Source organism: Phocoena sinus, chromosome 13 (genome assembly GCF_008692025.1).
Source record: "Phocoena sinus isolate mPhoSin1 chromosome 13, mPhoSin1.pri, whole genome shotgun sequence".
Taxonomy (NCBI): Eukaryota; Metazoa; Chordata; class Mammalia; order Artiodactyla; family Phocoenidae; genus Phocoena; species Phocoena sinus.
The window spans coordinates 15,270,907-15,298,738 of NC_045775.1; the positions used below are offsets into that span (position 1 = coordinate 15,270,907).

The following is a 27,832-nucleotide window of genomic DNA, read 5'->3' on the forward strand; positions in this document are numbered from 1 at the left end:
TTACCTGCTTTTAATTTTCTCATCACTCTGAAGACAGTCAATGGTTTTTAGACAAATATCGTGTAAAAAGTGGTTTTCTTTTAGGTGTGCCAAGATAGAGTTCACTGATGAACAAAACAAAACAAAAAAAGCAATAAAGAGCTTTCTTATAGAATGGAAAGAAGTGAACATAAAAATAAATTTTGAGAAGACCAAAGCTGATAAAAATAGCAAAATACCTTGATGCTTTTAGTAAATAAGAACATGAGGTGAATATGAGGAAGAGGAGCAAAGGCATTTATAAGAAATGGGTAATAGGCCCAGCACCAAAAGTCTAAAACAATAAGCAATAAGTTAAAGGGAGAAGCAAATAAACACAGGTCAGAAGCATTCTCTTAAATCAAAATCCTACTTAGAATCTAGTAAGACGGGACTGTTGTACTCCATGACTCTTCTGCCTTTTCTATTTATAGCTAAAACCCAAGAGGAACCCAGAATGGTCTTAGCAGTGGCTTTCATAAACTCCCAGCTCAGTTCTTTTAGCCCTGTTCCATGTCTCTCCACATGCCTACAACTTCTGCTTCACAGTCCATTTCACTAAGGGCTGCTTTTGCCAGGGTCTCTAATCTACAGCAGCTCTGGGAGAGCAGCTTCCATGAAGCAAGTATACAGCTGGGGTAAAAAAGGAAAATAATGGGAATGCCCCCATTCTATTATCATTTGTACTCCAGGGACAGCAATATTAACATCCTTTTTTTCATTCAGTAGGCTAAACAAGATGATAAACTCAGATCTTAGAATTTCAGAGAGAACAGAATGAATGTAATTGATACAGAACTCCTCAAAATAACATACAGAAATATTTAGCAGCATGTAAAAAAAAACCCCTCAATCACGTAAGTCAGGATCATTTCCAATGCATTAAACACATCTCCTAAATGATCTGAATAGAAAATTTATCTACAGTACAATTAATGAAAACTGGAACACGTATTTCATTAATCAGTATAGTTGACTCTTAAACAATGCAGGGGTTGGGGCACCAACCCTCTGTGCAACTGAAAATCTGCAAATAACTTTACAGTTAACCCTCCATATCCACTGTTTTGCACCCCGCAGGATTGAAACAACCACAGATTGTGTAGTACTATAGTACATATTTATTGAAAAAGATCCACATATAAGTGGATCCACGCAGTTCAAACCCATGGTTAGCTGTAATCTACAGCTGAAGGAGTAACTACTCATATACTGAAAGTGGAAAGATGGCGTGCTTGAAAGTGAGTCTTCAGGAATGAAGAGAAATGAAGGAATAGAATGGGAAGTGATGCATTATCTACGGACATTCAAATGTAGCCTTTAAAAACATAACAAGTGCTAACAGATAACTAATAAGAACCTGCTGTATAAAACTAAATAAAATAAAATTCAAAAGAACCAAACATAACAAGTGCTGCTTCATTAGCTTAAGAAAAATACCTTCCTTCCATCTTCCACTGTTTAATATTAAAGTACTAATTTTGTATTTAGTTTCACAAATTTACTTCACAAAAAATGTACTTTGTTGGCCTTTTCTAAAAGTTGTACTGTGGCAACGGGCAGAAAACTTTAGTAAATGCTGATGCCATTAGGTTATAAAAACCAACAGGTTAAAATACTATATAAATGTGCTAAACAAGACTGAGCAATGTTCTAAGTGGAAAATGTTAGCTGTACACTTTTCAACATTAATTAATTAAATGACTAACTATCCTTGTAAGGCAGAAATGGCAAACAGGTTTTGTTTGACATACCACCTAATGGTTTTATTTCTTAAAGCACTGCATTAAGAATTCTGGGCTGAGGGCTCCCTCGTGGCACAGTGGTTGAGAATCTGCCTGCTAATGGAGGGGACACGGGTTCGAGGCCTGGTCTGGGAGGATCCCACATGCCGCGGAGCAACTAGGCCCGTGAGCCACAACTACTGAGCCTGCGTGTCTGGAGCCTGTGCTCCGCAACAAGAGAGGCTGCGATAGTGAGAGGCCCGCGCACTGCGATGAAGAGTGGCCCCCGTTTGCCACAACTAGAGAAAGCCCTAGCACAGAAACGAAGACCCAACACAGCAAAAATAAATAAATTTATAAATAAACTCCTACCCCCAACATCTTAAAAAAAAAAAAAAAAAGAATTCTGGGCTACACTCCACTGGAAAGACGCTTTGATTTACACCATAAACAGACTTAAGAAAAAAAGGTTTTTGAGAATTCTAACACATATTTGCCATCCCTGTCATTGTCTCGCAAACAATACTGATTTCAACTATTGGCACCTGAGTTGTAAATAATGCACTGCAGGGTAGGCAAGATTTAAAGACATTTCTTGATTTTTCTCACTCCTCAGTGTGAGAATCTACATTTAACATTTTAAGCCTATTCAAATTTCCACAATTAACCAACTATATACCTGGCATGCCGGTAGCAAGACCCTGACCAAAAGCCAAAGTTGGATTTGCTGCTGCAAGTGATTCAGCTTGCTGCCCTTGCTGGCCCTGATTGGGAGTAAGAGGGCGCTGACCTGCTCCAGCACGAAGAACCTACAAAGGACAAACAATTTCCTTAAAAACGAAATTATAAAATAACAAATTTATCTCAGACAACTCTGTATATATCACAGATAGCCTTTGGATATTCTCTGAACATATTTACATTCAATGAAATGTCAGTTTACCATAAAAAAATACAAATAACGTAACACCAAAAACATAATCTATTAAGCAACATGGTAGAGGGTCTTCAGGAACAACTATTTCCAGTATTTGTGCTCTTTAACCTACCAACGTAGTATTAAAATGAGAGACAGATATTTGGGTGGTGAGAAGGGAATGGCAAAATCTTACATGAAGACAAAAGTTTAAATTTTATTATTTTCTAAGACTGAAAACTAAATTAAGTATAATTATTCAATTAGTCTGGTACGAGATTGTGGTGCAGAGTGAAAACTTCAAATTGAACCAAGTTTTCAGAATTCAGAAGCTTTAATTAAAGTGAGTAAAAAGCTGCTTTTTACTGTAAAACCTTAGGGTTAAAAAAGGAACAAAAGATTTCATCAAAAAATGTGAAAACTCTTAAGGCTGGTCAAACTGCTTTGTAATACATAGTTGTTGTAGTGAATATATACACAAGCATGATACACATTAATTTCACAAAGGTAAATGCTTAAACAATTCAGGACAAGGGGGATTCATCTTAAGTCCATCCGTGTAAGTAAGCATCACGCACAGGTATATGTGATGTTTAGGCAATGTGATATTTTTATCTGCCCAAAGAAGACACAGATTTAAAAAGAATTTATTAAATGGTGCTGTGGTATAATCTACAAGGACTGAGCTAAAGGACAGCTTTAACAGAATATCAATATAGTTTAAAAGAAAATTCAACTGCCAAGTAACACTATACTTGTCATTAAGTTGCTTCTTTGGTATAAATATGATAAATTTGGGGCTTCCTTGGCGGCACAGTGGTTGAGAGTCCACCTGTCGATGCAGGGGACACGGGTTTGTGCCCCGGTCCGGGAAGATCCCACATGCCGCGGAGCAGCTAGGCCTGTGAGCCATGGCCGCTGAGCCTGCGCTCCGCAACGGGAGAGGCCACAACAGTGAGAGGACCGCGTACCGAAAAAAAAAAAAAAAAAAAAAGATAAATTTGACAAACAGAATTCTGGAATTTTTATCAGAATTTTTCTTTTACATTTATTTATAAAAATAGTTCCAGAAAAGTGGCTGAAATTTTAAAAAAAACCTTAAAAATAAACATTTTCTGTTTTAAGAAATTAAATCTAACCTTTAGTGAAAATATTTCATCTTTCCTCACTTAAAAACAAAGTACCCAGTAATCTCCTTTTTCTGGTCAGAAATATATTAATATTTAAAATAGCAATTTAAATACCCAGAAGAAAATGAAATGACAATTACTTTGACAGAAACATTATGAGCACACTTTAAGAAGTGATGAAAAGAAAATTTTAAATTGCTAGAGATTTCAAGACAGTTTCAATAATAGAAATGTTGAAATGGAATACAACCAGATCTTTAAGTTCATATATATGACTACTGGAGAAAAAAAACCACATAATCAATATTTGTATGCCAACTGTATGATAAGTACTGTGCTACATATTGGGGAAAAAAAAAAACACAGATCTTGAATGCAGGGAGCTCATGAAATTTCCAAGACTCTTCAGGTAGTATTTAATGAAGGCAGGCCTATACCTGTTGCTGTCCAGGCTGAGCTTGTGATGCTGCTTGCTGATTTGCTGTGTTGTTTGCCGCAGCTGCAGCCTGCTGCTGAAATAAATTGGCTGGATACACCCCCCACGGAACACCATAATACTGAGGTGGAACCACTGCCGGACCTAAACCCCACATCCCACCCCCCCAAAAAAAATAAAAAAAGTCACTACATTTTATAGATAAATAAGGTTACCATTAGATCATAAAAAAGGGACAGTGCATAAGACTTAGAGCAGATGTCCTTACAATCCTCTACCCACATACAACTGTCTTCCCTTTTCTCTTTTTCCCAGTTTTACTAGAAAGTCTCACTGAGGTATGGATTATTAAAAAAGAAAGTATTCAGAGGTGACAGCAGTCGTCTTAATGAAAAGATGTGAACTAAACTCAAGAAGACCAATGAACTGACAGGACACTGAACCATCTATTCAACACCTATTATTGAATGCTAGTTTATGCATTTGATACTGGCAAATAGGAACATTAAACACCATAGAACTGTAAGATTTCCTATACTCAACTCAGCATTTTCTTTAAAAAGGAATTTTTAAAATTGAAAACAAAACATTTTTGGCTTTTAATTTGTAATCTATAACATAAAACTAGGGAAAATGTTGGTACTAAGCTTGCTACAACTGTATTTTAATTGTAAACTGTGAATTTTAAAATATTCTTCATATCTGAAACAGAATTAGTTACAATTCTCACAAAACAATTGAAAATCACGTAAAAACAAATGAAACATCAGTGTCTTTATGGTTAGGAAGATGGAACTAGTAAGTTAAGACAAGAAAGAACTATGAAATATAATCATGGACATAGACATAAAAAAGCAAACCAGGAAAAACCGAATGAATTCTTGCTCTATTCTACTTTATTCAAGATAAAATTTCATTTCTGGACAGTAAATAGTATCACACAATAAGCCCTGCCATTAAACTAATGATTACGATGTCATGTTTCCTAACTGATACATGTCCCTAAATTCCACTGATACGATTTTAGTATATCTAATGTGTATACCTTAGAAAGTCAAACTCTTGGTTTCACTTTGTTTTGGAAGAAAATAAAAGCCCAGTGTAACTGACTCAATCACTAAAATGAAAAGCTTTGAACAGTTTAAAGGTAAAATATATTTCTAAAGATAGTTTAAGCACAATCTACAATGAAGACTCTTAAAATATAGAAAAGGATTTATGAAGAAAGGATACACTGTCAAAACAAAACAAAAGAATCAGACATCCATCTAGAACCTCTCTGTCCAAAAGTAGCCGGAAGTCATCTGTGGCTAAACAATTAAAAGCTGGAGAGCCTGAATTAAGATGTGCTGTAAGTATGTAATACACACAGGATTTTGAAGACTTAGCATTAAAAATAAAGTATCTATTAATAATTTAAAAAATACTGATTACATGATATACTGGGCTAAATCAAACATACTGAAATTAATTTCATCTGTGGTTTACTTTTATAATGTGGTTACTAGAAAAATCTAAGTACATTATCTGGCTCACGTTCTATTTCTACTGAACAGTGCTGATCTTAGAAAGCCTAAGTAAGTTCAGAACGCCAGGAATCCTCATCTCAAAACTAATGACCTCTTAAAGTTGCTTCCTTCAGTTCCATAGATTAATGATTTTATGTATGTATGATATACTAGCACTTTACATACTAACATCCAGTTAAATAGTACCAGGAAAGCTCACATCTTTATGGAATCACATGCAGATCTATACCAAAGCTACTGAATGTGACAGGTTAGTTTCAGTCTGCTAAGATATCAAACAAGAATTTGAAATTAACATTTTTTTCAGGTCTTAAAGTCCTGAGTATAAAAAAAAAAGCCTATGAAAAGACTAACTGTTCTGCAGTCACAATAATAAATAACTACCAGAAGTGGATTTAAAATTAATTGATCAGTGATAATTCAGTGAACTTATCAGTGACAGCTTAAAGTTATGAAAAGTTAGCCAATCAACAGACTCAACCCAAGGAACACACTTCTATAGTTGACATCTCCCTCTTCCTGCCTTGGTAACCAACATAAATCATGCTTAAGACAAATTCATTCCTGTCTCTGTAACTAACTCAACATAAAACCACCTTCCCCCCAAATCCTATAGAAGATCAGCAAATCACTCTGCTCAGTAAGTCTGTGCCTAACCGGTACACAACTCTCCCTTACTTAAATAAGACATAAATACAGTTTGGTTTAAAAAAATTTTTTTCCCAGCTTTACTGCCATACAACTGACATGTGACACTGTGTACTTTCGGTTTTTACTTCAGATTTTGAGTGGTGGTTATCAGGCTTTGACACTTAATAAGTTCTTTCCACCTCAATCCCACCTTTTTGTCCCTCAGCTTGCCTGCACATTTTAACATTGCTAATTTAACTTTACTTTTTAGATACTCATTCTCTTAAGATCACTGAACCTCTTTACCTTGTACTATCCCTGACCTGGGTATTTATAGCAGCTACCCCCAGTTTATTTTGAGAAGTAACTTTATTTGCACTGTCTCTGTGGGTAATGGGATCAGTCACAAGAATAAAGATTTGTGGCTGCTAATGTAAGATTTCTGAGACTATAAAACTAAAATGTAAAACAACTATGTACAGGAGGAAACGAGTTATCTGACTTCGGTCTTCTCCTGTAGCATTACAGTCGAAAAATAAACTAACTCTCTGGAAACTTCAGTTCATTCTGGATAAATGTTTCAGTTTTTTCCTAGAAACTTCAAGTTGCCCAAATAGACAAAAATAAAGCTTATCCCCAAATTAAAACTAAATCCATAACAAGCAACAAGTATGAACAGTAAGTTACCTGCTAATGTTGCTGCTGCAGCCAATCCTGCTGCAGTATACGGATCAGTCCCTGGAGGAGCAGCACTAATAATATATGGATTTGGCACAAATGCAGCTGGAGCAAGGCCTGCTGAGAATACACCAGCTGTATTTTAAAGGGGGAGAAATAATAAATAAAAAAATATGTATGATTTTCTTCATCAGGTTAAAAAAAAAAACATTTCTTCTGAAATTAGGGTTGGTGGGGGAGGAGAGGGTGTATAATGATTCTAATTCTTATTAACTAAGTGACCTTGGGCATGTAATACAACCTGACTCTGGGGTTCTTTGTTTATGAAACTGGTTTATCACCAGTGATTTTTGTTAGAATTAAATATACATGACTGTATAGTACTAGCACATACACACAATAAATGTTTAGAGCTAGAATTGTTATTGTTCAATAGTGGTTTTTCATTCAATCCTTATTAAGCCATACTGTGAGCTAGGGATTCAACACTGAGAGAGACAGATATGATCTACACCCACAAATCACTCCATCTAGTGAAAAAAACAAACAAGTAAGTTGGCAATTAGAATATAGTGTAAGTGCTATATGAGCACAGAAAGTAGGGGTATCCAAGAAGCTTTTGGTAGGATGGAGTGGGGCTGTAGTGTATAAGATAAAACTGGAGTTATAATCAGAATGAAGACTCATGAAGAGTTTCCTGGGTCATGCAAAGTAGTTTGGACTTTATCTTGAAAATAAAACAATGAAGAGTTTTAAGCAGGAGCGTAAACCCACTTCTGAGTCTAATATATGCCAATATAGATTCGGTTAAGGCTAAGAAAGATTTTAAAATATTCATTTGCGGTACTTATTAAAGAAAGAAGAAAACTGCTGGTATTGAGCAGGAATCGGTATGTAGACCTTTTATCATAAGGTACTAAAAAATTACTTTGAAAATGTACTGCGAGAGTTTCCTCTTCTGGAAACTAACTGTGACAAGTACAAGGTAGGGAAATAATCAAAGAGAATGTGTTTAAAGTTAAAGGAGCTCAAAAAGGTTCAAGTTAAAAGATGATGGTGGGGAGATATGGGCATAAAGCAGGTGGACATAAAACAATTTTTTAAGAAGTATTCAAAAGGTACATTTATCTTAAAATCTAGGTCTTAAAATCAAGATTCAGAAACCTAATTCTAACTATATTACAGTGGCTTTCACATTTTGTGACTGTAACCCACAATGTAAAATACATTTCCCTAGTGTCCATATACACACACATGCCACAAACAAAAATCTCAAAAAGATATTTATCCTTATGAGGTTCCAATGCACTCTATTTTCTATTTAATTTTTCTCTTCATTGATTTCTAAATTACTTAATTTTAAGAAATATTGGCCACAAGCTACAATACTGATTTCAAGCCCAGGCATAGCATGGCCATTTGAAAAATCTGCTTTTAGTAAAAAAAATAAGAATTAAACAGAGGGTTCAACAAAATCCTTGCACTATTTAAAAAAGCATTTGCTCCAAGTTGCATTTTTAGCTATGTCCTAGGTCGAAGGTTTCAAGATTTACTTCTGGTTCCTCTACTGTGATTATCTTTATGACAAGAATAAAGATGTATTGATATCCATGTTCTACTCCTATAACTACAAATCGAAAAGTCAGGGCCTAATTTTATATTCTATATTTTTAGGATTAAAAAAGATTGCTTTTAAAAAATGAGATACTATTTAAGTATATAACGTGGAAAGCCAAAGTCCTCATGTAACCTTTACTGGCAGGTGGTTTATAGCCTTCTAAAACATTTTTTTTTCAATTTTAGACATGATTTTAATATAGCTCTCTCCATATTTATATTACAAAGCAGATAAGAAGCAGGAAGGTTTCAAATATTTGAAAAACAAGGAATTAGTGTGACCTAACGGATATATATTGAACCTTCTGCCAAAAAAAATGAAGAAAACTTAGTTTAAGCTCACATGATTCACTTAGAAATATTTGCAACACATTAGACATCAAACCATATGCTTGTTTGTATACATATAAATATGTATATGTTTGCACGTATATATACATGTTTTTGAATCTGTGTTTACATATGCACATATGTATAAATGTATACCCTTCTAAATTTTTATATTTATATACACAAACACACACTCATAAATTTTATATTACAGGGTATAACGGTACTTTAATATGCTTTTTTCACTTGCCAATTAACCACAGATCCCTTTCTAACCACAGATCCCTTTCTATGTCAACAGATACCTATCTAATTCATTTTTGGGGGGGGGGTGAGGCGGGGGTGCTGTGTGGCTTGTCGATCTTAGTTCCCCAACCAGGGATGGAACCCTAGCCCTTGGCAGTGAAAGCAGAGTCCTAACCACTAGACCGCCAGGGAATTCCCTAGTTCATTTTTTTTTATAGCTTCATAGTTTTGTATCCCACTACATAGAAGAAACATGATTTAACCAGTCTACTACAGATATATATTTAGATGAGTCACAATTTTTGCTATAAATAGTGCTGCTATTATTCTTTAAGTATGATACAGCATCATATCCTCATGAAAATTCACGTAAATGGACAAATATATATAATTTCTTGATCCATATTTCCAGATTACCCTCCAGGAAAGTTGTACCGATTTACATTACTACCATAAGTATATGAGAACACCACTTACACTCCCGCTGAAATAGGATATTATCAAACTTTTTAAAAGTTGTCAACATCAGAAGTAAAATAAAGCGTTCAAATTTTTTGGTTTTAATCTATAGTTCTTTGGCTATCAAAGAGAAAAAACATATCAAATCTTTTATACCTTTATTTTTTCTCATTAAAATTTTTAATCCATCAGGAATATGACCCAATTATCTCCAACTTATTCTCCAAAGATATTCTTTTATAATTAGTTTGCAATGTCAAGGTTAAAATTACCCCACCACTGCACCCCAAATACATACACACCCATTTCAGAGTGTTCTTGTTTACTGATCGACTTGTATATTTCTAGGCCAGTGCCACACCAGTTTAATCACTGTTGATAATAATTGTTTTGAAATATGGTTGAGTACGTCCACCTCTCATTTTAGTGTTCTATTAATTTTCCGGTTTCACTTTTCTGAGATAAACATCAAAAGCAAACTTTCAAGTTCAAAACAAAAAAAAATCCTGTTGGGATTCCAATCAATATATTAAATTCACAACTTAATTTAAGGAGAATTGACCTCTTTACAGTAATGAGTTTCCCCCAAAGGGCATGTGTCCCCATTTATTTAAGCCTTCAGAAAAAGTTTACAGTTTTCTTTACATACACCTTGAACTGATTTAGTTACTCCCTACTCCACCCCACATCCTGATTACTATGTGCTATATTTCAGTGTTTGTAAGTTTCATCTTCTGGTTCATTTCCTCCTAGGTGACAGCTAATTATGAAACCCACCTATGTCTTTTTTTTTTTTTTTCCACAGGTTCTGAAATGGTCTGTTTTCACATCATTTTGTTGTTTCAAGACCTCCGATCTTTGATGACTTAAGTCCTTGATCTCTTAATATTCTAAATAAACATTTTAAAGTTCTTTTCAGAACTTTAAAGTTCTCTTATTTCTACATCTTGGGTGTAAATTCTACTATATGTTATATGACTGCCTTCTGACTGCCCTTTCTTGTTTGCACTGTAATTTCTGTTTTAGATACTATCTTATATGAGATTCTCTTACACTTACTCATCCCAATTGCTAACTACACACCGTAAGGTGAAGTCTCCAAACCAAGTCTTTATTAGTGACTTGGGGGTCTAACCCTCCAACCCCAATCCTGGCACTGTGCAGGCCTTCTGCTTATTTATCCCTCTTGCAGCCCGCTACAGGCCTCATAGATTTATTTCCAGTTTACTCCTATGGATCACCTCTCAATTTCCTATCCTACAGAAATTCCCCAGCCATCAAAACAACCCCACGTTTTTCTTTTCTCTCTCTCTCTTTTGAGTGTGGCTCTATTTTAAAACATAAAATGTATTGTATCTATACCTCTTTCTGGTCCAGTCCATGGGCCAAGTTCTAGCCTGCTACCTATTTTTCTATGAATTAGCTAAGAATAAACATTCTAAAATGGTTGAAAATAATAATTTGTAACAAATGAAAATTACACAAAATTCATATAACAGTGCCCATAGTAAAGTTTTATAGAACACAGTTGTACTCATTTATGTATTGTCTACGACTGCTTTGTGCTATAACAGCAGGGTTGAGTAGCTGTGACTGAAACCATATGGCTTGCAAAATTTAAATATTTACTATCTGGGACTTTATAGAAAAAGTTTGTCAACCCCATTCTAGAATATGCACTGTCTGTTATGGTAGTTATTACCACATATAGCTACTGAGCATTTAAAATGTGACTAGTCTAAACTGAGATCTGCTCAAAGTGGGAAATGCATACCTGATTTCAAAGACTTTATATGAAGAAGAGAATTTAACATTTCTTATTAGTGTTATATTGATTATACTTGAAATATTTTGGATATAATGGATTAAATAAAATATTATTCAAACTAATTTCACTTACTTCTTTTTACTTTTTAAAATGTAGCTACTAAATAATTTTAAATTCTGTGTGGCACATATTATATTTCTCTTGGGACAGTGCTGTTCTAAATGAACTATCAGCCAGCTAAAAGATGACTGAGCAAACCTGGATAAAAGGACTATGATCAACTCTCTCTCTCTCTTTCTATTTAACTATGGAACAAAGATGAAAAGATGGGATCAATTTTGCTAAGTTATGCTTTCTTAGAAATTTCCATTTTATTCAGGTTTTCAAATTTATTTGCATAGTTTCCCAGATGGCTTCACAAAGTTGTTCTAAGTTGTGCCAAATCTTTAAAGATCACGTAAGGAAGAATGTAAATGAAAATACTCCAAGGCATTAAAAAAAGGAACATTTCTAAATTATTTTTATGAAGCAAGCATACTGATATCAAAACTAACAAAAAATGCAAAAATGCACACATACAAACTTAAAGACTAACTTCATTATATGTTGAGTTAAAAAAAAATCCTAAATAAAACATCAGCAAATTAAAAGAGCTCATTAAAATAATTATATACAATTCTTCCAAATCCTAAAAACACAGGAATGCTTCAATTATTAGAAAATATCATTCATAAAATTAATAAATACTAATTAAGAGCTTTCATAGATACCAATTTAAAGATATAATGAAAGACAGGAAGGCATTTACAATGATAGCAAAAGATAAAATACCAAAGAACAAACTTATTGAGAAAGATGCAAACTTACATGAGAAAAACTTTAAAGCAATCATAAACAACACAGAAGCAGACTTGAACAAAATTAAAGATACACTATGTCCTGGATAAGAATACTTAATGTCATAAAGATGTTGATCTTCCTAAGTTAAGATTTTAATCTGATCTGGATGTAAATAAAAGGATTCTAAAGTTCATATAAAAAAGCAAGTAAGGGGCTTCCCTGGTGGCGCAGTGGTTGGGAGTCCGCCTGCCGATGCAGGGGACGCGGGGTCGTGCCCCGGTCCGGGAGGGTCCCGCGTGCCGCGGAGCGGCTGGGCCCGTGAGCCGTGGCCGCTGGGCCTGCGCGTCCGGAGCCTGTGCTCCGCAGCGGGAGGGGCCACGGCAGTGAGAGGCCCGCGTACCGCAAAAAACAAACAAAAAAAAAAAAAAAAAAAAAAAAAAAAAAAAAAAAAGCAAGTAAGAACCAAAAATTTAAAACTCTCAAAAGGAAGAGCAATAATGGGTATCCTAGCCTGCCACATATAAATCATACCACAAAGCGTCAAGAAATAAAAAGTGTTGTACTGGCCCACGAGTAGACAGGAGTCAGTATGTTTCTAACAACGAGTAAGAAGGACTGAAGGACAGGGGTACAGAAGGCTGAAGAAAACTGGAAAAAACAGGTCCAGAGTGCATGCTGCTATTAGAAGTCATCTAGAAATGTGTGGTCATCTTTGATTAAAACCAAAAATAAAATTTTGGACCTGGAAAGACTTCTTGGATTGACATAGAACAATACACAATTAAGGGAACAGAACCAACTTAGTATATCCCACCCACTGCCCCCAAACATACTGATGTTGAGAGTGTTCACAACTTTTCCAACCAGGAAATAAATCAAGGTCAGCCAAAATCAGGTGTAAAAACGGTTCCACGAACATGATAAAATAACATAAATATATACACACACATTTACCAATGTCATATACCTGGTTTTGGTATTGTACTATAATTATGTAAGATGTAGTCATTTAGGGAAAACTGGGTGGGGAATCTCTCTGTACTCTCCTTGCAACCTCATGTGAATCAGTAATTATTTTAAAATAACAACAACAAAAAAAAACCCAAAACACATACTAATGCCTGAACTCTACCAGTAACACATATGTAATTGTAATAATTCACATCATAGTAAAGACTATAAAGGTCAAAGACTAAATAGCTTAATGAATTAAGGAAGAAAATATTCAAAGAAATTTTCTTGGGATTCCTATTTCCAACCCATTTTAAAAATAAACATTCTGACTTGATATGAACACCCGTAACTACACTTGAATTTCCAAGTGTTTGATGCTTTCGACTTCACACTGAGAAAAAAACTTATGTGCTCGGACTTCCCAGGCGGTCCAGTGGTTAGGACTCTGCCTTCCAGTGCCGGGGGTGTGGATTCAATCCCTGGTTGGGGAGCTAAGATCCCACATGCTTCATGGCCAAAAAAACCCCCAAAACATAAAACAGAAGCAATATTGTAACTAATTCAAGAAATACTTTAAAAATGGTCCACATTAAAAAAAAAAAAAATCTTGGGCTTCCCTGGTGGCGCAGTGGTTGAGAGTCCGCCTGCCGATGCAGGGGACACGGGTTCGTGCCCCGGTCTGGGAAGATCCCACATGCCGCGGAGCGGCTGGGCCCGTGAGCCATGGCCGCTGAGCCTGCGCGTCTGGAGCCTGTGCTCTGCAACGGGAGAGGCCACAGCAGTGAGAGGCCCGCGCACCGAAAAAAAAAAAAAAAAAAAAAAAAAAAAAAAAAAAATCTTTAAAAACAAACTTATGTGCTGACAGTTTTTTATCAAGTTATAGATTTTTATTTCACCAAGGACACAAATAAAAGCCAAACTGTTCTTCCCTAATCTTTACTCTTGCCATGTAATCTACTACTGTTTTATCTCAATGAGATGTTTCAAAAGTAATGAAATAACAACATTCAATAAATACGAAAGGAACATTCTAAACACTTTAACACAAGATTTTCTAACAGTGTGATCAAAATGGTAACTTATAAAGACTCACCTATATGTGGCTGCTGAGCTGTGGCTAATGCATATTGCTGCTGTTGAGCTGCAGTTAACTGCTGAACTGTCAGGGCATTAGTCCTCTGAAAGAGCTATTAAGAAAAAAATATTTAATACAAAGATTAGTCTCAGAGCATTTCATTTTTGTTTAGAAAGCTAAGAACAGAATATTATAAATACATATTTGAATCACTTTTTCAACTACAAGGACATTTTATTCAATAAAACACTAAACGTTCAAGAATACCCCTATTATTTATGTCAATGTCTCATAGCACTTCAGGCTATACTAGTACATAGTTGAGAGGAACTTCTTTAAAGGAGTGGCATGCTTTACCTGCTGCTGGGAGTTGTAGTCGAAAAGGCCTACAGTAGCTCCTGAAGAGTCCATTGGTACCTGATTACCAGGATAGTCAAACTGTAAGGAATCCAGACCAACTTGTTCCATGGCATCTAGATTCTGAGTTTCAGGATTTGAAAATTCTTCAACAAGTGGTTTATTAGCTGTAGGATTAGGAAGAGGCCCCAATCCTTCTGGGGGATTAGTATTGGGGCCCAGGCGCTCAACTACTTCAGTTGGAGAGGCTTGACGACTTCCAGGAGTACGACTATGTAAACAAAACAGAAATGAGTAAAAGTAACAAGTATGTCAAAAGGTGAAATGGGAAAGTAGGAAAAACATGAAAAAACAAATGGTTGTAAAACACAGAGGGCAAATTAGGCACCCTAGGTCGCTAACCATTCCACTTTATCACATTTTTTTCTGTTTAATCTAGCTTCCTCTTAAGAGCTGACATGGTTTCATTATTTAAATATCATTAGTGACCATTGTCCCCGATTTGAATAGCATAAAGATATAACTCAATTTTACAGATAAGGAAATTTGCTAATACCAAAATTTAAGCTTAGACTACCCAAAACTTTTGTCTCAAATCAGACAAAGTGAATCGTAGGTATGAACAGCAGACTATCAAGTGACAAATCTGGGAAGGCTCAAAACCAAAACCCACCTACCATACTCCCATCCTGTCCACCAGCACATAATTTCCCTAACATCGTGCTTAATATTTCAGGAAAAAAAACTGGCCATAAAGAATCATATGGCCTCCATGACTTAAGGGTGTAAAATATACAATACGACAGAAAAGGGCAGTGAACCAAGACAGAAAGCTGACTCCTGATTCTATCTTTAAGTATTATTTTGAGCAAATCAATTCATCTTCCAGGCCTCAGTTTCCTTGCTGAGACTGAAGAGGTGACCTTGTGGTTCCAAATAACAAGAACAAAAAGACTATTTGTGAAAACCTTCTATGAGCGCTCCAAAAACCATCTTTATCATACCAAATTGTTTCAGCTTAAATCATGAGAATAGAAATGTATAACATATTAATCAAAAATTAAGTATGCACATCAATGAAAAATATAATCCTACACACACAAAAAGCAACTTTCCCCACTGACTAGCCTTCTTAATTTTCTGAAGAAATTTATTAACATTGGACTAAATTTTAAGCACTGACTCTTCTCTTTTTATCAACATCCTTCACAGTCTAAACTTTATTTTCACTTTATTTCTTGACATAATTCTCATTTACAGTCTCTTTCCTTCTACAGAAATATTTTATATAAGATCCTTTCCCTCACAAGAAACAAGTCTGTTCTGGAACCATCGGTTCATAGTATATTCAAATATAAGTACATTAAATAAATGGCAATAACTATTTTACCTGGCTTTCAACGTCAGTTGTTACACCTGTGTAACTGACCCCAACCTTCAGGTGCTTCACATTGAGATAAATTTGCTAACATGTACAGAACGTTTCACAAAGCAACTGCTTAATTACAAGAATCGTTTTCCAGATATTTAGGCAGACTTACATTTTATTTCAAAATTAACCATTGTCCTTGCAACATCAGAAGAAATTTCAAACTCCTTTCCCCTTTATCCGCACCTAATTTTTCATATGAATAATCCCAAGGCTTGTTTTTCATTCAGAATATAGGGGAAGAAAAAAATAAAACTGAAAGGGTCCTCTTTAAAATCAGCCAATTAAAAAAAAGAAAGAAAGCCTGCTATAGTTCATTCCTTTCAGTTCTACTCCAATAATATATATATGTTGATGATGTATCAGTTAATGTACATAATAATGTGTTGCCATAATGACCATATGACCACAGCTATTAGTTTGAAATGGTTTTATATTGTTGAAGACAATATTGTATCTGAAACATTTTATAAGCAATTTTAAATACATACCCCAAACTTAAACAGAATAAAATTAGAATGCTATTGAATGTAAAGTTCATATTAATATGAAGAAGTATAGCCTCTCATACGAAACAACTCTAACAGCAAAAAGTAGAGGATACAATAGAAAAAAGTCATTATGCTATGAGTGGTGCTATTTTCTTGCTATAGTTAATGGTGTATTAACACTTCAATTATAAATGTATACTCTGCAGGTTTATAGTCAACTCAGTTTTAAATGCGTATCCTTGACTAAAACATAAAGATTAAGTAATAGCAGAAGCGCAAAATCAGAATTAGGTCCTAAAACAAACTGAATAGCATTAATTTCTTGTCAAAAGAGGTTTACTGGTTTTGGATGCTTTTTTGCATTTAGAACAGATAGAAATGGCACTGTTTTTAAGAAGCACTGTTAGTCTGCTTTTGATAATTAAAGGCAATAAATGTAAACATGTACCTACAACTAACTGATATTCCATGGTTCACAAGATCGCAAAGAAACAGCTTATTTTCAGGTATAGGCCCCAAAGCATCTGACTACTGAAGTATAAAGTAAAGGAAATCAGTATGAAGAAACAACTCCCTGTATGAAGAAACAACACCCTAATATTTAGATAAATGTGCACTGTCTAATCCAAGTCCAAAGCTTAGAAGAAAAGAAACAATTATTTGTCATAAAGAGACAATAAAAAATCTGCAACTGAACTTAAATTCTGAACTTAAAACTAACTTTGGAAGTCTCTAATATGTTCCCCCCCCCCCTCCTAATTTCAGCAAGATTAAGTATTAGCACAAACTCAGAGGAAAAGGGGGGATAGGAGATACAATACAGGGATAGAAGGAAGAGGAAACTACAGAAAGGTGCTCAAGAGCAAACCCAAGAAGAGTTTGCCAAGAAAAATCACAGATTAAACCTAAAATTCACTAAATTTTAGCAGGGAGAAAACAGTTAAAATTTAGACTACCATATTAGCAGAAAGGTAACGGCAGCTTCTAACATTATTCCTTCAATGGAATGCATTTGTTTTAGAGACTTTTAAAGAATTGTTTTCTTAAAAAATGGCACATAATCATTAACTAATATTCCTTACAAAAAATTTTAAATCTTCCTCCAGATTAATACAAAGTACAAAGGGAAATAAAAAAAACCAAAATTGGAAAAATGTCTACATCAGTCACATCACCTAGTAGCAATAATCCCTAAAGAGATATGCTTTTCTTCTCGAGAAAGTTAAAATCTTACTTAAAATCTTTGCAATCGGCATCCATTCCATTTGGCAAACCTCTGCCATTTATTTTAGAATCATCATCATCTCCTTGTTTAAGATCTCTGTTTTGGTCCTCCTCAAATGGAGAAGCCTTGCCTTTTTGATCTCCTTTCTCAGGTCCATCTGTTTCAGCATCTCTAGTGCCCTGAGGAAAAAGAATCTGTTTGATTCTGAATATTTAATAGAACACAAAAAAAGGCACCATGAGGTGACCTAAAACTATACTATAGTGCATGTAAACAATAAAAACATTGAATCTTATTTTAATTTCATAGTCAACTAATTTACAAAAGGCCAAAAAAACTGAGTACAAACCAGTGATTTATAACAGAAGGGCTAAGGCAACCTTAACTATAGCGGTGCTGGAAAAGCAGTAACACCACAAATGAGATAAAAATTCTACTTAATGCATAGATGATTTTGTTTTTTTATTTTCTTATCAAGTACTACCATGAATATGCAATTTTAATCTTACAAATTTTGTTTTTTAATTAATATGGGTTTTTTTGGTAACATGGTTAAGATTAGAAATATTCCCAGTGGTTCTACCACTTCATGTATTTCAAGTGGCCAAGACAAGAAAACAAGAGCACCAATAGCTATGAAGTTTCCTTTAGTTCTAGGAAAGGCCAGAAAAAGAAACTGTCTTAAAGACAACCAAATAACCATCAAGCAATTTAAAAACCTTTCTTTACTCAAAATACTTACAAAAGTTCCCTTCCTAAATCGAGAATCCAATTTATCAGCAGGAGAAGAACTTAATACATATTCTACCATGCTCACACCAAGGCCTCCACTTTCTGATCGCGGAGACAATATTGCATTTACTTCACTGTTTCCATGAAAACCCTGTCCAGATCTTCTCTGTACCATAATAGGCTGGGACATTGAATGGTCTGTTTGGAAGAAAGAACACAATTACAAATTTGTACTTTTAAGCTAACAAAATGTATTTACATGAATTTATATACTAAAGTAAGAAAAATCAGCATATTGTTTTATTTTGAATATTACTGTAATCTTTATAAAAAGATCTTCAGTCTGTTGAGACTCACTGGCCTGGGCACATTTCTTGAGAATACAGATTAAGAAAGCCATTTGCTAAAAAGCAGGTAAAAGCCTATGTGAAGAACAGTCAAACCCAAAGATCAATGGAGACAGAAACTAATTTGACATCTCCGCTGCCTGTAAGCATCTTATTAAAAAGTTCTAAACAATTCAAAACAAAAAACTTTAGAGATAAAACCTGAAATAAAAGTAACTTCTAAACTGGCAGAGGCACTCCTCAAGCTCACAGTTACGTACTGGACAGATTCAGAACACACGGCTGTACTGCTATAAGCACAAATGACTAAGTTTAGAAAAACCAGTAATATCACAAAATTTTCTATTCTTTTTTTTTTTTCGGTACGCGGGCTTCTCACTGCTGTGGCCTCTCCCGTTGCGGAGCACAGGCTCCGGATGCGCAGGCCCAACGGCAATGGCTCCCGGGCCCAGCCGCAGAGGATCCTCCCGGACCGGGGCATGAACCCATGTCCCCTGCATTGGCAGGCGGACTCCCAAGCACTGCGCCACCAGGGAAGCCCAGAATTTTCTATTCTTGGTGTAAAAAATTAAGTATCACTTAAGATTTTTTAAAAAAATACCTTCTAGTCTAAAAGTTTTCCATTTATTTTTTTTTAAAAAAATCATCCATATGGTACGAATACATTTTCTACATATTTTTGTGACAAAAAGAAAAAGCAATACTTAAGATCTGAAAGCAAAGAAGATACAAACATAATAAAACATTTGAGGAAGAGTCACATAGACTTGCAGAAAAAATTTTTAAAAAGGAACCAATAAGCCACTATTTATATCTGGCTCATATGTGAACACGTACCATACTAAATATTAGGCATCATCCTTAAAGGGCTGAACTATTATAGAGGTATACTCACTCATCATTTTATTAACTGCAGTAATTTTAAAATGACTAGTACTTTTGTTAAACCATATTAAAACACTTCCATGTCAGTACCTTTATCCATGAGAGATCAGTCATTATATTTTTCATTCAGTCATGCACAGTTTAAATGTTGATTTAAATGTCTCTCCTCGCAAGAGGGAAGACATATGGGAACATATGTATATGTATAGCTGATTCACTTTGTTATAAAGCAGAAACTAACACACCATTGTAAAGCAATTATACCCCAATAAAGATGTTTAAAAATAAAATAAAATAAAATAAATGTCTCTCCTATGCTGGGCACTGTGCTATGTATGGGGAATCCAAGAACAAACAGTCCCTGACTTCAAAAGAGATTATAGTTGTAACAAGAGGCAATCATAAGAGAGTAAAAGCACTTCAATAAAAATAATCCAGGATACTATAGGGAACAGAAAGAAAGGGCATCTATCAATTCTTCCCAGTCCTAGAGTGAATCCCAAAGGAAGTGATATTAAGAGTAGAGAACAAAAAACAGGTGAAAATGGGGGGTGGAAAGAGCATCTCGGTTTGAACATCCTGGTTTCTCTAAGGCCTAAAAGTGCAGAACACAACGAAATTAATAATTACAAGTAACTCAGTTCAGCTGAGAAGGAAATATGTGTATGATAAAATCTCCTGTAGTCATGGAAAGAATCGTAGAATGAAAATTCTTTTAGGACAAGGAATGTGTTATTCGTATTTGTACATGCTTGGCATTCAATAAATGTCTGTTCAGTAAACAAAATAATCCATTCATTTCTATTTTTCTCATTTCTCCTGGTAAAGACTAATACTTATCTTCAAAATTTTATCCGTACAAGTAAAAAAGTTAAGTTGGAAGAGGGAGTGGTACAAGGAATTAACTAAAAGTATAAACTTGACGCTAAAAAGATACATCAGGAATATATAAACAGTTGCTTAAATGTTTTATTGCTGGTACTAGTTGTCCTCCAAATATAACATACCAAAGATATTTCCCTATCATCCATCTTGAAAATATCTCTCATTACCATGTTGTGCTCAAGATGTTTTGCTTTGGAATGCTTTAAAAAATTTTGGTTCTGGTAAATAGAGCAATTAACCATTCAACTTTCAAAATAAAGCAAACATGCCTATCAACCAAGTTTTCAAGCACATTATTTTAGCAAAGAAAAGTGCCTTTTGTGGGAAAAATGTATCCTAGTCCTTATGAGTGCAATCTATATAGGTTAATACAAATCCAGAAAAAAAATTCCTTGAGGATGGGGATCATACATCTCATTTATCTTTGTATTCTCCAAACCTGGCATATTATATTACATATTGTTTGAAACCAAAGAAAATTCCTAGTATTTTAGTCTAATTTAGTAGTTAGCAAAGTTTTCAATCTTTTTCAGTTTTGACTACAAAACAGTATTAATCACTAAAATTTTCCAGCTTTTCCTAACTTAAAAAAAATTATTTTACCCTTAAAAACAAAATTTAAGACTATATAGGACTTAAAAATCTTTTTAATAATTTGGAGAATGAAAAAGTACCTGGTAATTTACACCCAAAATATAAGATTAAGTTGATAATTATCATTCAGAAATGTTTTTATATTACTTTGATCATTTTCTATAGCTTTAGTAAGCTGCATTAAACTTAGTTACAAAGAGAAAACTTATTTGTAAAATACATGTTCAAAGTTCCATGTGTATATCTCAAATTTTACTAGTCAGAAACATTTAAAAATATAATCAGTACTATTTTAAGAATATAACTATGCTCTTTAACTTACCAATAAATACTGTCACCCCTTGTGAGTTATACTCCTTACACCCCAGTTCCTTTTCCCTTAAGAGTTTCTTGGACCTATGTCTCTCTTCACTACTTACGGATATCAAAAACATTCAAAGTCTGCTCCCTTTCTGGGAATTCTACCTTAGTAAGGGGGTTTATTTCCTTTGTGTGTGTGGCTGATGTTTAATAAAGCTTGACTGAGCTGCAATTAAATAAATCAGTCACTGTCCATTAATACAATTCAAGCTTAAAAATCCCTAAGGTTAATGTGTCCTCTATTTTAACTGAAATTCAGAATTTTATAATCAGTTTAACCTCAAATAAAACTTAATAAAATCTTATTGTGACAAACATTCCTAATCAACAAGTGGACTGTTAGATATGAATTACTTTACATAAGAAAATGTGCATTATAAGGATATATGAAATCCTCACAGATATTGCAAAGTTTCTCCAAATACTGTCTGGGGGGCAGGATTAAAAGAAAATTCAAGTATGCAACAAATTCAGAACTCTCACACATACACCAATAACTTACGAGAAGTTCCCCATGCAGTCTCTCTCCATTCATCATCTCCAAGAAATATGCCTTTTTGTCCATCTTTTGTTGAATCATCAGGTTCCCAAAATTTTTTGGTAGGCAAAAGCTATTTGGAATGGAAAAAAATATTGTATTTAAATTTGATTCTAATTACAAAGAGCTAAAACATAGAGGAAAGTAAACTTACCACCAATAGGCACAAGTTAGTTTTCAATGCTAATGAAAATTCAGATGACCTATTTCTTAATTTGTCCAGTTAACAATCACTCCCCACTTGTGCTTAGATACTGGCTCTAATCATTCTAGACCTGAAAAGTCGACTTCAGACTTTTCTACATTTTTCAAATCGCTTTACTGTCATGTGATATTTTTTATAATTTTCTTCAAAAGACTTACTAAATTTCTTAATACAGTAATACAATAAAAGTATCTAAACAAATGATGAAAATTTTTCCTTTACTTCCAAGTATTGCCCTTGGATCACCTCCTATCCTACAGCTTCAATGATAGAAAATTTTCATTCTTACTTCACAATGCAATGGAGGTGAACTTCACAATTCTTCCTAGGTCCTCAATACTAACAATCTATTGATCCCAAATCAGGAAGCTATGGGATGGCAGAAGAGACACATAGAAAAGACCCTTAAATACTTTTTGAGGTAACAATGTCAAAGCCCTGTGCCCTATCCAATACTGTTAACATACACAAGCATATAAAAATTGTGTTGATATAAGCATTCAATGATAATTCAAAATGTACATTTGGTCGATTTCTAATGAGACTTTAAGGTTCATCCAAGTCTCCCCTCTCTACCTTTCCTGACACTCAGAGAAGGCAAACTGAGGATATGTTTGTTTGAAAAGAACAGACTGGTTTCTAAAACATGCATCTGACATTTAAATAAGCATTTGTAAGACACCCATCCCTCTCAGCCCATAATTAGGTCCTCATAATCAAACCTGTATATACTTCTATTACTACACTTATCACACTAAATTACCTGTGTTTGCCTCCTTAAGGGCCTGGTGACCTTATCTTCAGAGAGCTCACAAATATAAACTAACCATAATAAAATGAACTTAGGTGAAAACTGAATTGGGTCTGAGAGATAAGACTGTATGTGTGTTGGGGGTTTAAAGTGTGAATGTAAGGTGGGGAGGACACAAGAAATTATGAACAGAGGCACAACTTGAGAAAATGCAGTTTGTAGAATAGGGTGTGAGATGGAGGAACAGATGTGGAAGCTGATGTTGTTAAAGCTATCTAGGCAGACTATGAGGAACCTCAAAGACACGCTAAAGAAATATCAATAGTATATTACATTGAAGCAACAGGGACTCAAGAGAGGATGGCAGAAGAGTGACACTGTGTTTCAGAAAACAATTCAAATTGTAAGTTCTAAGAATAATGGATATTCTAGGCTAGAGGCAAAGAAATCGTTAAGGAGAATTACAACAAAGCCAAGACGACAAGAACTGAAACAACTGGCAGAAAGAACTGAGAAAATAGAATGGATTTCAGAAACATTCAGGAGAGTCAACAGAATATGAATAAAAGTAAGGGGAGGTCTGGGACTCCCCTGGTGGTCCAGCAGCTACAGCTCCAAGATCCCAATGCAAGGGGCCTAGGTTCGATCCCTGTTCAGGGAACTAGATCCCACATGCCGCAACTAAGAGTGTGCATGCTGCAACTAAAAAGTCCCGCACACGGCAACGAAGATCCTGCATGCTGCAACTAAGACCCGACACAGCCAAATAAACAAACAAATAAATAAATATTTTTTAAAAATAAGGGGAGGTTGATAAAAAGAATAAAAGTTTAAAATGTGGGTAATGAGGTAAATGATACTACTGACCAAAACAGAAAAAAAAAAGAGGATAAGCAGCTTTAGAGGGAGGAGGGAAAATTCAATTTGGGCATATATCCCGAGGATCTTTTGCTCAACTAAATACTGTTAATTTTACTGCTATTTTAAGAAAGAAAACTTTTTGCATGTTAGGATCTTCCTGAGCTGCAAATGATTTGTATTATAGACATTTTATTTACTTATTTTTATTATTTTCAAAGATTTTATTTACTTATTTTGGCCACGCTGCATGGCTTGAGGGATCCTAGTTCCATGACCAGGGATCTAACTTGTGCCCCTGCAGTGGAAGGGCGGAGCCTTAACCACTGGACCACCAGGTAATTCCCTAAAGTATAGACATTTAAAACAATCTGCTCTAATAAAGATCTCGGTAAAATACAACCTCTGTTGCTGCAATTTTTAAAAATCTCACTATAAAAGTTTCATGAAAATATTCAAACAAAATGTAAATCTGATAATACAGTACTAAAACACTGCACTTGATATATTTAAATAATTGAACATTTATTCATAGTAAAACCCAAGTTAATCCCTTTGAAGTACTGTATAAATAAGCCATTTCAGGCAGAAGGAAATGGCTTCTAAGCAAATAATGCTTTTATCCCATACTTCATAAAGAAAAATGTTTTAACAGCAAAATAAGGATAACAAATAAGAAATCAGAAATGAAGTTATAACAACTTAGTAGAAGCATTTATTACAGACATAGAAGCGGCTGAAACAAACTAATCTTCTGAGGTAAAAGAAATAATAGAATCTTTTTGAGGGGCCTATTCCAGTCTTTTGGGATAAGATTCCATGCAGTACAGTAGTAGTTCATAGATCACTGCTTTGACACCCAAACTGTAAAACTGGGGGCGGGGGGGGGGGGTCTATGTCAAGCACTTACCCAGCGTGCTTACTTTCTGCCAGGCACTGGGCTATGAATGTCTCTTCATTTTGCAAACATTTATAAGTTATCACGGACCAGCAAACAATTTAGTAGTTAATAAAATTAACACTTTTCCTAACAAAGGCCCTTATCACCATTCTAGAAACAGCTGTGACAGCACAGACACTGATTTCAAATATTTTTAGAGAAACTACTGGCTTGTGACCAAGAATTAAGTTAAAATGGACTAAATATAGGGGGAGGCAACAATTCAGGATATCCAGGATAGAACAGTTAAAAAAGAAAAAAAAAGAAAAGATTAAGTGGTACAAAGGTTGGAATAGCAATAAAAGTAGTGTTTTGCCCCTGGAGACTCTTTTACTATAGTAGAAATGGGAGAGCACAAAAACAAGGGCTAAGAGATCTTGAAGATCTGTAAAACATACTATCCAATACTGTTTCAAATTAGTTCCCTAATTCACAAAAGCTCTAAACCAAGGTCAAGCAACTCAGTATTTCTTGTCAACCTACTCCTCCATCATTCCAACTCAGAAATGACTGGGTGGACATACAAATTCATCCCTCCACTATCCACCAGTTTATTAGTTCTTTCCTTCAAGAAGCACTTATGGCTTGCCTTTTCCATCTCCAAAGAAATCAGTCAACACGATGGTATACTACCGCAAAATAAATAATTATTAAAATTCCTGCTAGAATTTATACTATGAGGTGCATTTACACTTCAGATTTTTCTAATACAAATTGTTATGTAAGGGCTTCCCTGGTAGTGCAGTGGTTGAGAGTCCGCCTGCCGATGCAGGGGACACGGGTTCATGCCCCGGTCCGGGAAGATCCCACACGCCGCGGAGCGGCTAGGCCCGTGAGCCGTGGCCGCTGGGCCTGCGCGTCCGGAGCCTGTGCTCTGCAACGGGAGAGGCCACAGCAGTGAGAGGCCCACGTACCACAAAAAAAAAAAAAAAAAAATTGTTATGTAAAATCACCAAGTCAACCAAATTAATATAATCCTAAGAATTAAAAGAACTTGAAGGCTCTATGTCTACATTATAGTGTTCATATAACATCCAAACTGGGACACTTCTGAGAAAGGGAGTGCTATTAACAATTATGCCACGAAAACACATATCTGGACAGTCTGGGCAAATTAGGATGTAAGGTGACTCTATTTACAATGGAAGTTCATAAAAGATAGGCAGGCACAGATGCTAATAACCAAGTGTGTAGAACAACAGCCACAAGAGAACTCCAGAATGGTGCTTTTCTAGACTTTAATCTTTTCCGTTGATGAAAGATATCAATACTTAATGTTTTCAAATCATACTACTTCCCCAAATCTTCTACATTCCCAATATCCCTTAATATCAGCAGCAAATATTATTAGATGTCATCACTTCCAATGGGAAGCAGTACTGTAAACAGTCAAGGCACTCAAGAGTTCAAACTGCTGTTCAAGCACTGTTACTTGGTATTGGGCCAGTTAAATAACTGTTCTGAGCCTCAGTTTCTTCATCTGTAAAGTAAGGATAATAATAAAGCTACTGTTATAGAGTTTTCTATGAGGCAATAATGAAATAATATAAGTAAACTACTTAGAACAGCATCTAGCACGTGGCAAACATACATATTACGTATCTTCACTACGAAAAGTATGAATCCTTTAAGATTCTAAAACATGAGTAACATGCTGGCCAGCAACATTTAATTGGCTGATTATTTTAAATGATTATAGGAGTATTCATTACAAAAATCTTGTCTATAGCTGTTTGCCTTCTTTTTAAATTTGAGTATCCTGGGGGATCATGAAACTACACTACTTACATCAATACAAAGTTGCTTAATAAAGTCACATTTTGCGTAAGGAAACAGAATCAGAAGTTAAATAAACTATCCAAGATTACATGTAAGATTACATATATAGCTAGTAAGTGGCAGCATTAGGAGCTGAAACCATAACTGTTTAATTCTAAAGCCCATTTTCTTTACACTTAACTACCACAGAAGATGGTTCTTTCCAATCATAGTCTAACTCATCAATATTTCTAAAAATATTCAGTTATTAGGCCACGACTAGCCATAATGAAAAAAATAAAACAGTTCAAGATGTTATCAGGATATCCAGACTATATAATGTGGGAATTCATTAGAGTGGATAAAGTTTATGACAGAATGTCTAAGATAGGGATTTACAGACATTGGCGATAATCAGCTATTTAAAACAGCTGATTTCCATTCCAGTTATCCCTAACAGCTCAGATCAGAGCTAGAGCATTTGGGAGGTATATGTGATTCATACAAAAGGCTATTCTTATTACTACCTTCAAAGAAGTCAGTCTTTCTCACTAGTGATATAGCACTAGTGATAGATCACTAGTGCTATATCACTAGTGATAGATCTGAGAGAAATACATAGCACTAATGATAGATCTGAGAGAAAACAGAAGTCTCCTTACTCTTCTCTCCAGTACATTTTCCACTTCACCATACTACCTGGGATCTTAGTACATAAATTTTCTCTAATGTTTTCTTTAAATATTACTGTGTCAGAAAAGAAAGGAGGGAGCTTTATCATACTAAGCTATGAAAATACTCCCCCAAAACACATTAACTCAGTGATTTCAAGTTAAATTCTGGGTTCCCTAAAGAATTTCAGGCAGGAGCCTCTTTTTCCATACACACACACACAAAGTTCCTGTTTAATTTTTATATATAAAAATAAAGGTATGTGTCTCTGCAGTATAGTTTTAAAACACCATACTATAATGAAGCTGAGTTCAACCGCCTATGGGTTAGCTTTGTTCTTTTTAAGCCATGTGACATAACACAAACTGTTAGGCCTTTTGACAAAAATGTGCTATGGAAAAAATTGGAAAGGATGAATTTATGAATGGATGAATACAAATCTGTTCCTACTCTGG

The 27,832-nt window shown here is 34.9% G+C and overlaps 1 protein-coding gene across 10 annotated transcripts in view; it reads right to left on the bottom strand.

The window, feature by feature from the left end:
- The window catches only part of PUM2 (pumilio RNA binding family member 2), a 94,039-nt gene that overhangs the window by 42,137 nt on the left and 24,070 nt on the right, over positions 1-27,832 (bottom strand). For all 10 annotated transcript variants that reach the window (XM_032652097.1, XM_032652095.1, XM_032652092.1 and 7 more), the window contains 8 exons: positions 22,158-22,266; positions 18,595-18,782; positions 17,862-18,031; positions 14,708-14,978; positions 14,369-14,462; positions 7,071-7,196; positions 4,226-4,368; positions 2,422-2,551 (listed from right to left, as the gene is read on the bottom strand). In XM_032652097.1, coding sequence (XP_032507988.1) covers positions 2,422-2,551; positions 4,226-4,368; positions 7,071-7,196; positions 14,369-14,462; positions 14,708-14,978; positions 17,862-18,031; positions 18,595-18,782; positions 22,158-22,266 — 1,231 coding nt within the window. The remainder of the gene's footprint in view (positions 1-2,421; positions 2,552-4,225; positions 4,369-7,070; positions 7,197-14,368; positions 14,463-14,707; positions 14,979-17,861; positions 18,032-18,594; positions 18,783-22,157; positions 22,267-27,832) is intronic.